The sequence below is a fragment of the Leguminivora glycinivorella genome, chromosome 26 (genome assembly GCF_023078275.1).
Source record: "Leguminivora glycinivorella isolate SPB_JAAS2020 chromosome 26, LegGlyc_1.1, whole genome shotgun sequence".
Classification (NCBI taxonomy): domain Eukaryota; kingdom Metazoa; phylum Arthropoda; class Insecta; order Lepidoptera; family Tortricidae; genus Leguminivora; species Leguminivora glycinivorella.
The window spans coordinates 234,366-247,376 of NC_062996.1; the positions used below are offsets into that span (position 1 = coordinate 234,366).

The 13,011-nt window shown below is 42.0% G+C and overlaps 1 protein-coding gene across 1 annotated transcript; it reads right to left on the reverse strand.

Moving 5' to 3' along the window:
- Positions 1-752: 752 nt before the first annotated feature.
- LOC125240050 lies at positions 753-5,263 on the reverse strand. The gene is made up of 2 exons (XM_048147883.1): positions 4,266-5,263; positions 753-894 (listed from the first exon to the last, which is right to left on the reverse strand). The coding sequence occupies exons 1-2, from the start codon at positions 5,093-5,095 to the stop codon at positions 882-884; spliced, it is 843 nt and encodes a 280-aa protein (XP_048003840.1). The 5' UTR covers positions 5,096-5,263; the 3' UTR covers positions 753-881.
- Positions 5,264-13,011: the final 7,748 nt, after the last annotated feature.

The window sequence follows — 13,011 nt, forward strand, 5'->3', positions numbered from 1 at the left end:
CCTATACATTAAAGCCGCCATCTTTGATTTGTGTCCTTGAAATCCTTCCGATATCCGATATCGGATCGGATAATGTGAAAACGGTCTAATATCTAATCATGATAAAAACACACGCATTAGTTATAGCTTGTTTAATTGTTAATCAGTTTTTCATACAATAATCATAAAAAATATGACATAACATTCGAATCAAATTTTCTTTTCACTTCTAGTAGGTACTTATGTAATTTTTTTTGACAAAAAGTAGATTCACCTAATTACATAATATACACGGTGTAATTTTAATAACTGACAATGTGTTTTGTATGATGGGCTTTTGACAGGTACAGTATCGGTCAGTAACATCATCATCATCCTCCTTGCGTTATCCCGGCATTTGCCACGGGTCATGGGAGCCTGGGGTCCGCTCTGACAACTAATTCCAGGATTGGGCGTAGGCACTAGTTTTACGAAAGCGACTGCCATCTGACCTTCCAACCCGAAGGGTAACTAGACCTTATTGGATAAAGTCCGGTTTCCTCTCGATGTTTTTCTTCACCGAAAAGCGACTGGCTAATATCAAATGACATTTCGCACATAAGTTCCGAAAAACTCATTGGTGCGAGCCGGGGTTCGAACCCACGACCTCCGGAACGAAAGTCGCACGCTCTTACCGCTAGGCCACCAGCGCTTCATCGGACAGTAACATAACATATTCCGTTTGTGTTTTGCTTGCATAAGCATACACCTATAGAGTAAACGATGTATGAGGTATTTGCAAGTATTTAAGTGAAACAACCGGCTCTGAGAGATGCTCGTTTATTACTAATAATGGTAAGTACAGGTAGTCGCGTCTGTGTGCGTGTGCACGCACACATGTAATACACCACATTTCTCCACCACTAATTGTAAGACCTGCCAAATAAATAAACAATACATCAGTAGGTACTTAATACTAAATCTAACTCTTATAACTAATTTTTTTATCTCTGGGCCTTAAATTTGGTCTAGTAACTTTAGGATGTGGCGGTTGCAACTGCGCGTCGGCGCTGCCGGCGGGGGCAGGCGCCTCCTCCGCGGCAGGTGCAGCCGCGTCCTCCGCGACCTCCGCGGACGGCGCGGGCGACCCCTCGTCCTCCCCAGAGAGCCACGTGTCGTACTCCTCCGCCTCATCGTTCACTACATCCTGCGGCTGTACGTCCGCCTGTACGGGACTCTCGGCCCGGGGGGAAGGGGGCGGAGGGGGCGCGCACGCCGCGGGGGGTGCGGGGGCCACCGAAATTTCCGGTGGCGCAACCGGTGGTGACCACGGGTCCTCATTATCATCTCTAACATTGTCGTTTGCATTAATGTCATCAAATTTATTACCAGTAAACTTGAGAATTTGATCTACATGGCGTCTACATACAGTATTTTTAGCATGCACGTAAATCAGAAACATTCGGTTGCCAATTTTATTTTTAATAGTGCCTAAAATCCAAATCTCTTTTTTTCAGCAAACCATTTGACCCATACCTGATCTCCGACAATAAATTTTCTACAATCGTTTTTATCGCTTTTATCGACATTACTATCTATGGTTACATTAACATCTGGTATTACAAGATCTAACCTTGACCTCAAATTACGGCCCATCATTAAACTCGCTGGAGTTTGACCTGTCGCACAATGAGGAGTATTACGGTATTCGAATAATAACCCCATTAGTTTTTCCTCGACTTTTGACTTGTCCACGTTAACTATGCACTTAATCATCCTTTTACACGTCTTCACCGAGTTCTCTGCCTGGCCGTTACTGGCCGGATGATAAACTGGAGAAGTGACGTAACGAATGCCATTCATTGTACAGAATAAATTAAACTCGGCTGAATTAATTTTAATGTCATTGTCGGACACAATGACATTCGGTACGCCATATCTAGAAAATATTTCCTTAAGTTTACATATCAGCGCTCGAGTGGTAGTACCTTTGTCCATTAATAAACATTCTAACCATTTACTGTATGCGTCTATGACAATTAAGTAAACCTTCTGATGAATAGACATGTAATCGATGTGCACCCGGTACCACGCAGAGGGGGACGCGGCCAGGGCGCGGGAGCGGCGCGGGGCGGCGCGGCGCGCACGGCCACGCACGCGGCGCACGAGCCGATCCAGCGCTCGATATCACTATCAATGTTAGGCCACCACATTTTACCGCGCGCGACGCTTTTCGTCTTAACAATACCTAAATGACCGGTGTGCAGTTCGCGTAACAGCTGCTCTCTAAATACAGTCGGAATAACCACCCGGTGGCCGCGAAAGAGTATACCTCCATCTATTTGTAAGTCAGCCTTGCACCTAAAATAAGGTAAAATAAATGCACAATTAATCTTTCGCGGCCATCCGAGACACATATATTTAAAAACCTTTTTTAGTGTTGGATCATCTCCGGTAGCTTGCCTTATTTTATCAGCTGTCACGGGAGTCACACTTTCGTCTAAAAAATTTAAATAAGCTACATCGTCGTGGTCGTCATAATTTTCATCATTGTCCATGATTGGCAAGGGCGCACGAGAAAAATAATCAGCTACGAGATTATTTGCGCTACTTATATACTGTACCTTATAATTATACGCCGATAAAATAATAGCGTAGCGTTGAAGCCGGGATGCAGTCATGACAGGAATGCCACTACTTTTGCCGAAAATGGACAACAAAGGTCTATGGTCCGTTTTTAAAATGAACGGATCTTGCCTACCATACAGGTACTGGTGGAACTTTTTCACACCAAAAATTATTGCCGCAGCCTCTTTCTGAAGTTGACTGTAGTTCCTCTCGCTAGCGTTGAGCGAGCGCGAGGCGAACGCGACTGCTCAGTGCCGGTCGCCGGGTCCCTCTGTGCCAGCAGGGCACCTAACCCGCCCGGGCCTGCGTCCACACTCAGCACCGGCTGAGCCTCAGGGTCGAAGTGAGCCAGCACGCGCTCTGAGCCTAGCTCCCTTTTTACAGCCTGGAACGCCTCCTCTTGTGAACGTCCCCACTCCCACTTCGCCTCCGCGCGGAGTAGCTCATGCAAAGGACTTAACATGTTCGATGCGTTAGGTATGAAGCTGCGGTAATAATTAACGAGTCCTAAAAAACTCTTTATCTCCGAAACATTAGTGGGTCTAGGTGCGTTATGAATAGCTTCCACCTTATTTTTAGACGTTTGTAAACCGCTTTTATTAATCACGTAACCTAAATAAGTTACATTACTAGCTAAGAAAACACATTTTTCCTTCTGTAATTTTAAACCCGCATCGCTAAACCTAGTTAAAACCTCTCGTAATCGCGCCAAATGAACCTCGTTCGTCGGTCCCGTTACACAAACGTCGTCCAACCAACAGCTGACTCCCTCGATACCTACCAACAACGACTCCATTGCACGTTGAAAGATAGCAGGGCCGTTGGCAAGTCCATATACTAACCTAGTATATTTATACAGGCCTTTCGTCGTGCTAATGGTCGTAAGCGCCTGCGAGCTATCAGACAAAACGAACTGATTGTACGCGTTACTAAGGTCTAATTTCGTGTAACTTTCACCACCGCCTAGTTTAGCGAAAACTTCCTCAATACGGGGCATCGGGTACTTATCGATAACCATGTCTTTATTTAACGTGACCGAGAAATCTCCTGCAATTTTGACCTTGCCATTTTCCTTCAAAACAGGAACGATAGGTGTTGCATATTCTGAAAAATTAACCGGTACGAGTATACCTAAATCTACCAGGCGGTCGATTTCGTCCTCTACCCGCTTTTTAAGCGCGAACGGAACCGGCCGCGGTTTGAAATACTTAGGTTTTACGTTCTCTTTCAATTGCAAGTGAACTTTGAACTTATTAAATTTGCCCAACCCCCCTTCGAATAAACTACTAAATTGATCTAGCAATTTGGTCACCTCGCTCGAGCTCTGATTAATGTTTACATCAGTAATTAATTTGTTGTCTACAGTAAATGACAAATTAAATTTTGCCATAAAATCACGCCCTAGTAATGGCGGCCCGCCATTTTTTACAACGTAGATTTTTAACAGTCGTTCCTTCGACATAAAATTTAATTTTGCAACGAAAAATCCTACAGGCGTAATTTTATGATAATTGTATAGACACATTTTTAAATCACTTTTGTACAGCGACACATTAGGAAACATGTTCTTATATAATTCGTCATTAATAACGGTAGCACCGGAGCCCGAGTCCAGTTCCATGTTTAACTCAAGGTCGTTAACGGACACTTTAAGAAGTATTGGCTTATAAGCAACGTACCTTAAGCTAAAAAGTTGACATTCCTTGCAATTGTCACAGTCTCCACCTTCCGACGTCGAAAATTCTGCCACTTCCACGTTATTTACACGGCACTTAGACTGTTTCTTTGAAGTACACACTTTCTTGAGGTGTCCCTTTTCACCACACAGCTGACACCGGTAGGATTTGTATCGGCACCTACTCTCGTCGTGGCTCCTCATACCGCACACCGAGCAGGTCCTCGCGACGGGATCCCGGCGGCCGGCGGACGGCTGCGCGCCCGCCCGGTACACCGGCTCCTGCTTCACGGCCACGGCCACCGCGTCAGCGCGCGCCTTCTGCGCACACTCCGTCTGCTGCGCCAGCTCCATCGCCTTCGCCAGCGTGAGCGTGGAGACGTCCTGTTCGAAGAGTCGCTCGCGCTCCTTGCCGGCTCGTAGCCCCAGCACGAACTTGTCCAGTAACAGCATGTCCAGCGAGTTTCCAAACTCGCAGTGTACGGCGAGTCCTCTGATCCTGGCCGCCCACTTCTCGACACTCTCCCCTACGTCACGTGTTGCCTCGTAAAATTTGGCTTTGTCGGCGAAGGTACACCTCCTCGGAGTAAAATGACCGTCGAGCACCTTCAGCAACTTGTCGTACCCGGCATCCTCCACCTTGGTTGGGTACACCAGGTTCTTCAATAGCCGGTATGTATCGTCATGCAGATGTGTCAGTAGCACTGCCTGTTTCATATCATCTTTAATACTATTTAAAACGATGAACTGCTTCAAACGACTACTGAAAATTTCCCATTCTTGGGTATTATGATCGAAATGGCTCAAATTTCCGATAAAGGTAGTGGTAGTCATTTTAAATACACACGCGGGTATAGCACGGATCGTCGCCAGTGAGGTATTTGCAAGTATTTAAGTGAAACAACCGGCTCTGAGAGATGCTCGTTTATTACTAATAATGGTAAGTGCAGGTAGTCGCGTCTGTGTGCGTGTGCACGCACACATGTAATACACCACAGTTTTGTATGATGGGCTTGACAGGTACAGTATCGGTCAGTAACATCATCATCATCCTCCTTGCGTTATCCCGGCATTTGCCACGGGTCATGGGAGCCTGGGGTCCGCTCTGACAACTAATTCCAGGATTGGGCGTAGGCACTAGTTTTACGAAAGCGACTGCCATCTGACCTTCCAACCCGAAGGGTAACTAGACCTTATTGGATAAAGTCCGGTTTCCTCTCGATGTTTTTCTTCACCGAAAAGCGACTGGCTAATATCAAATGACATTTCGCACATAAGTTCCGAAAAACTCATTGGTGCGAGCCGGGGTTCGAACCCACGACCTCCGGAACGAAAGTCGCACGCTCTTACCGCTAGGCCACCAGCGCTTCATCGGACAGTAACATAACATATTCCGTTTGTGTTTTGCTTGCATAAGCATACACCTATAGAGTAAACGATGTATGCTCGTCTTTTGGCCTTTATTCGTGGTTAAAACTCTAACAATGCACAGGAGCACAGTGTATAGTACATATGCACAGTGTTTTTTTTTGCCCAAAAATCGGACATCATCCTTTTAATCTACCAGGGGATAGCATGTTCTACCACAAATGAACTCTCGCCTGGATATCATACTGTTCATTCATAGTTTTTGTTTAAGACGATACGGTAGGGGTCAATTCTCCATACAAACGCTCTCGACTGTTTCCTCCCTGGTTTTTGAAGATAGACCAATGATTTTTTCAACACAGATTGTTATTATTTTTATCTGCGTCGGACCGTTTTGTTTTTTTTTGATATTCTGCTTTTTAAAAACTCTAGAGCCAATCAAAATTTTCCAAAAACGGCCTTTTTCATTGTTGCGCAAAAAAGGTGTGATACTCAAGATTGGTAACAATTAACCAAAAAAGCTAAACGGTCCGACATAGATTATTTCACTGTTATTCAGATTCTCAAATTTCGTTCCGATTGATTAAGTTTTGAAGGAGGAAAGAGTCGAGAGCGGAACCTCGATTTTAAACATTTTTTTGAAATATCTTTTGACTGAGTTGTTCTTAATGGACAATTTTTTTTCGATAAATCTAGTTAGTAACACTTGTATATTTAACTAAAATTCCCAAGTTGAAAGGGCATTTCCAAGGCAAGGGCCTTTCCATTTTAGCATTTTCGCTACCGTATCCTCTTAAAATGATTTCAAAAATTTTATCCGGCTCACAGAGACACAAGACCGAGAACGGTGGAAGAGGTTGGATGAGGCCTATACCCGGAAGGGGTCCTAATCACTAATACACCGTGTTTTTTTTGTTTTCCGTGAAATTCGGCACGTCGTAAGGTTTGTTATCAGGAACCACCCTGTATATCACTTTTAGTTAAATTCGCAAAAAAAATGTTTCATCGTTTCCATACATAATAAATGAAATAATTAGTCTGAGAGACCCTTAAGAATAATATTCAAGTAGTGTCAAGTGATTGACAGCACACAAAACAAATAACCTTGGGAAGTGGTAAAGGTTGTCACATGTACACGTGTTCAGTAATTATTTTTATTTTTTTAATAACTCGATAACCGTAAAAGTTAAGACGCTAGTTTCTTAGAGAAATTAATTGTATTTGATCTAAAGTTAAGCTAGTTTCTTAGAGAAAAAAATTGTAAAGTGTTTATGGAATAAAAATACTTTTTTTTTTATATGGCCTAATGCGAGAATCTGGCAGACCCCGGCGGCGATGGCGGGGCGACTTGGATTGCTTAATAACTGGCCCGGAACTGCCCGAGATCGGGAAAATTGGAATAATAAAAAAAATATTGATTATAAGACTGTATTACATGATAAGATGTAATGTTTTGAAAAGAAGTGGCCCGCCCATGGTGGATTCCCCCCTCCCAAATGAGGGGGGACTGAAATCTTCTCGAGGCTGAGACGTAGGGTTAGAGCCGGCGTAGCTTTATTTGACCTTCATGTGCGCATTGTAATATGCCTACTTGAAAAATAAATATTTCATTTTCATTTCATTTCATTTTCTTAAAGTGAAGTTAGATTTAGTAATCTCTGTTTCGTGGTACGTTATACTTCTTGGGCACGTAATTTTGTTCCGGAGTTCTTCCGGATGCCTGAAACCAATTTATGTAATTAATTTTGAGATCCACACCTGCGGTCTGTTTCACGCAAAGACCTTTACAGGGGACAGCTCAATCACATTTTTTGCCATACGAAATTAAACCTTATTACTGAAACAGAAAGTCGATCGTATCAGACTAGCGAAAACGGTCCACATGAGAGGACATTGTTTGGGCTGGTGTCCCTCTCGCACGTGTTGCCAGTGTTAGTGAGGTTCCCATATTAGTAGTATTTTTATCTGTATATTACCTGACTTTATAACTTCTTATTTTATTTTAATGTTATATTCAAACTAGGGTTTCGATATATTTCAAAAAATTTGAAAATAATTATAATGTAATTATTTTGATGCCAGTAAATCAAAGATTTGTATAATTAAAAAATACTTTCAATTGGGTGTTAGTAGATTTAGTAGTAACTTTGAAAATTGACTGGTATCCCCAATTTATGACAGTGATGACGTCACTGAATAATGTTGACATTGTCAGCAAGTGCGAGTGGGACACCAGCCCAAACAATTACCTCTCATGTGGACACACTTTTTGACCTAACCAAACAATCTAGTTTAATAATTCTAAATCTATGGTTTCACGATAATGACTACGTGGGCTGACTGTATCAGTTATTACATTACTAAAAATAAATATAACACATCCAAAATATAAACTAAGAAACTAGAAAAAAATGATTAAAACGACTATAGTTTACGGGCCTCAAATCACATTTATTGGGGACACCTTAAACGGATCAACTTAGCCCCAAACTAAGCAAAGCTTGTACTATTGGTGCTAAGCGACGATATACATATTTTGATAGATAATTACATACTTATATATAATAGAAAACATCCATGACTCAGGAACAAATAGTGCAGGTGCTCATCACACAAATATGTCCTTTATACCGGGATTCGAAGTCAGGACAGCGGCTTAGCAGGCAGGGTCACTACCGACTGAGCCAGACCGGTTATTGTTAAAGTTTCATCTGATTTCATATTTTGTATAATTATGTATTTTTCATGTATTTGTATTAATATTATTTATGTATTTTGTGTATGTTTATATATTATGTATTATTTATGGTTGTATGTATTGTGTCCTAAAAGTACCAAATTATCTTGTTTTAATACTTTTAATCACGTTTTGCACCGCCTACAACTTTTCTGCTTTGCCTAATGGTTGACTGGTAGAGAATGCCTTACGGCATTAAGTTCGCCTTTTGTACGCTGTTTTATTTTGTGCAATAAAGATTAAATAAATTATAAAGTTATTTATTAAAAACAAAGTCCGTAACGTGATTTTTTAAGTGGAGATAGTTGAAGGGATGGAGAGTGACATAGGCTACTTTTTGTCTCTTTCTAACGCGAGCGAAGCCGCGGGCAAAAGCTAGTAACTTAGTAAATTAATTAATCAGTGAGAGACCCTTAAGAATAATATTCAAGTTAGTGTCAAGTAATTGACGTCACATAATGCCATAATAAATCATACAATGATCGAAATTTTGTGTGACATAAAATGTGGATGGCCCGATTTTTAAACCCCCGACGCAAAAACGACGGGGTGTTATAAGTTTGACGTGTCTGTCTGTCTGTCTGTTTGTTTGTCTGTCTGTGGCATCGTAGCTCCCGAACGGATGAACCGATTTTGATTTAGTTTTTTTTTGTCTGAAAGCTGAGTTAGTCGGGAGTGTTCTTAGCCATGTCTCATGAAAATCGGTCTACTATTGTCGCGGTTGGGGGTTTTTTCAAAATTTTAATTTTGTGGTTAGGTTATTGATGGCGACCCTTACCTCTCTTATTAAGAATTCGATGCACATATTCACCTGACGACCCCGCGCACAGCCGGTCATCATGTCTTTGTTTACTGCAAACAAACATTAACATTTGGGGTGAGTAGGGTTCTCGGGGCGAGTTGGGTTATGAATCGGGACTATGGGGAGAGAAGGGACTAATGGGGTCAGAAGAGACTAATGGACGCAAAAACGAAGGGGTGTTATAAGTGACGTGTCTGTCTGTGGCATCGTAGCTCCCGAACGGATAAACCGATTTGGATGTAGTTTTTTTGTCTGAAAGCTGAGTTAGTCGGGAGTGTTCTTAGCCATGTTTCATGAAAATCGGTCCACTATGTCGCGGTCGGGGGTTTTTTCAAAATTTCATTTTTGTGGTTATATAGGTTATCTTTGGTGCAAGTGGCCCTTAATGAGCATTTCTTAATTTTTTGCCAATTTTTTTTTATTGATTGAGAGAATTTTAGGTCAAATTGACTCAGAATCACGAGTACTTTCAATCTCACTGGGAGACAAAAAGTGTCCCAGAATTTCCATACATTTTTTTTTACTTTCCTCTTTTGTTACCCCATACAACATGTACGGAAAATGGTAACAAAATAAGAAAAAATCGTATGGGACAATTTTTTTAACTACTAGGATTGAAAAGGCTTAGTAATTTTTTTTTTTTATACTACGTCGGTGGCAAACAAGTATACGGTCCGCCTGATGTAAAGCGGTCACCGTAACCTATGGACGCCTGCAACTCAAACAGTGTCACATGCGCGTTGCCACCCCATTAGAAACTTGTACACTCTCTTTTGCTGTGTTAAGTACACAGCAAAAAGGAGTGTACAAGTTCCAAGGAGGGTTCGGGTTGCCGACGACTCAAAGGACAATAGACGGAACAAGTTAGTTCCGTAAGTCCTCCCGTCATCAGCACACCGCACCCTCGTTGAGCTCTGGCAGCCTTACTCACCGGCAGGAACACAATACTATGAGTACAATTCTGAGTAGAAATAGCATTTTCTTTTTCAAAAAAGTGGCAAAAAAAAGAAATGCTCTAATCTTAGTTACTTACCAGAGTTGCAATGTTTAGCGATTTGGGCGACTTGTGTTTCATTCAACATTTTTTTTTCTATCGCAATGCCCATCATTTCAACTGCTTTGCTCTCGACGTATTTCCCGTCCTTGTCTATCTGTGGAATCCATACAATATTATAAATGGGAAAGTGTGTGTGTCTGTTTGTTTATCCGTCTTTCACGACAAAACGGAGAGACGAAACGACGAGATTTTTGAAGTGGAGATAGTTGAAGGGATAGAGAGTGACATACTAATAGGCTACTTTTTGTAGCGCGACGCGAGCGAAGCCGCAGGCATAGGTAAGCTAGTGTTAATATAATTTTCACCACGCCAACTGATAAAAAAAGCTTACTTTGCTATTACGTTGTTTAGAGCTTTTTGTACAACATTTTATACCTGCAGTCTATGGCGAAAGTTCAATCTTAAATCGTATAAGGCCGTACAAGTACAATATAATAATGCACGTATTTATGCATGCAAAGAAAAAAAAAAAAGGGTAGGCAAAGTGTAAACACGTATTTAAATTTTACTGGCGAATTTTATTTTAATTAATTTACAACAGTTTATTAATACAAAGAGCTTCAAATGTGTTAATACTTCACCTCAGTGCCACCCACAGCTGTTTTCTCAACATTATTTCTACAAATAAGGACTAAACTGCACAACACTTTCACAACACATACTGCCATGGATCTCCTGTCCCAGCTACAAAAGGAAGTGAACGGTATGAAAGATCTTTTCAACACGCGCATGGACAGCTTTGAGAACTCAATCTCCGCAGAGGCTGTGGCACCACCAGCAGTCCAAGACGATTTCAATAGTTTCAAGGATCTCATAAAAAAGATGCTCTCAGGCCTGCAGACTCAGTTGGACATAGTCTTCAAGGCATTGGAGGATTTGGAAACTCGGTCGCGGGCTGGAATATTGCTGCTGCATGGAGTCCCGGAGGCTGAGGGTGAAATTGTCCCATCCTGTATCGTAGATATTTGTCAAAGCAGGCTGCAGCTAAGTGACATCTCTGCTAACTGTTTCATTTCTTGTCACCGACTTGGTAAGAACAAAGTGGCCTCCAAGCCCAGGGCGGTACTTATAAAATTCTCCTGCCCTAAAACCAGGGATGCTGTATGGGCTGCCAAGAAGCTTCTTAAAGGCTCCGGTTACACTTTATCAGAGTTCTTAACCAACACTCGGCATGCTGTCTTCCTTGAAGCCCGGCGAATCTCCGGAGTCAAAGGTAGCTGGACTAGCGATGGCCGAATTGTCGTCATATGTCCAGATGGCTCGCGACACAAAATTACAACTATGGTGGAGCTCCGTGCACTACCGGTGCCATCGAACGCCCTCGGAGCCGCCCCAGTGACGTCCACTAATAGAGATGAGCAGCTCAGCGGTGTACCCGTGCTGCCTAACGCTGCCAGGAGTGCTGCCACCTCGGCGGAGCGCAGGGTTCTTCCAAATCGAGGCTCGAGGAAGTGAAGTCTCGATGTCAGTCGCAATCGACGGCATAGTGATATTTATTCAATTGTATAATTATGGGTGTTCAACTGCAATGATCTCTAACTAATATATTTCATTCTTCTGTGTGAGCACTTCTCCCCAATATGTACTCTCAAGGTCAGCCATTCGAAGTTCCGGATATCACGTCACATTTACTTTAACTCTGTACTGCAATTATGTAGGTTAAACGATATTCAATTCACGAGTAATTTTTGTCTGCAGGGTGTTTGTAAGTTTAAGTTCAGTTTTTAAAATTAAATGGCTTCAGTCCATTGGGACTATTTAATTAATCGCGTTCGACCTGTATGTGACTTTAAATATGTGTACAAAGCGCGAGAACTTAAAGTGTTATATCATTAAACATCTTGATAAGGGATAGGGATAGCGATAGGGATAGCGATAGGGATAGCTATAGGGATAGCGATAGCGACAACGATAGCGATAGCGATAGGGATACGGATACGGATATGGGTATCGTTAGAGGGATACGGATAATCGGTCGGCGGTCTCTTACAATCAATGTGCTCTAAGACGATTGATGTTTGCTTGCTTGAAGATTACGTTTGCGATAAGTATAAGCAAAATGTAAAAAATTGTAAGGGATAATAGAAAAAAGTACTTTTTACCCACCGATCATAGTGTCGAAATACGGGCTATGTGGGATGTTTATAAAGGTTTCCCCAGCGAATATAGAATTACCTACGCTGTGGTCGATGTGTAATATTTCTACAATCATTGCAAGCAAAAGTATTACGTGCAATCGAAATAATCGCAGATAAATATACCTACAGAGAAACCTACGGTCCCTACGGATCCAAATGAAAATCTTAATGAATACTTTTATTACGCGGGCGAAGCCGCGGGTAAAAGCTAGTTTATATATATATAGTTATTTATTTTGTTCTACTTACCGCAGATGTCTGATATTTTGAATACAAGCCTTGATAGCGAGTTTTTTTCACTGTCTTCGTCTAGCATTTACGATTCTTTTAGCGACGCTCCCGATATTCCAGATTTGAATGAGCGTTTACATGACACTTTCGATAACGCGGGGAAGAGTTTCAATATTGTTCACATCAACGCACAAAGTATACCTGCACACTTTCCTGATTTATTAGCCACATTTGACGTTAAAAACATACACGCAATCCTTATCTCGGAATCGTGGCTTAAGCCCTCTTTGCCGTCAACACTATACCCGCTAGCTGGCTACCGTCTATTCCGAAATGACCGAATCGGCACTAGAGATGATAATGGCGGCAGCATAGTTCGCGGTGGCGGTGTTGCCATATATATTAAAAGCGATATAG

Excerpts from the sequence above, each read along its gene's own strand:
- LOC125240050 (XM_048147883.1), bottom strand. The coding sequence starts at position 5,095 with ATGACTACCACTACCTTTATCGGAAATTTGAGCCATTTCGATCATAAT.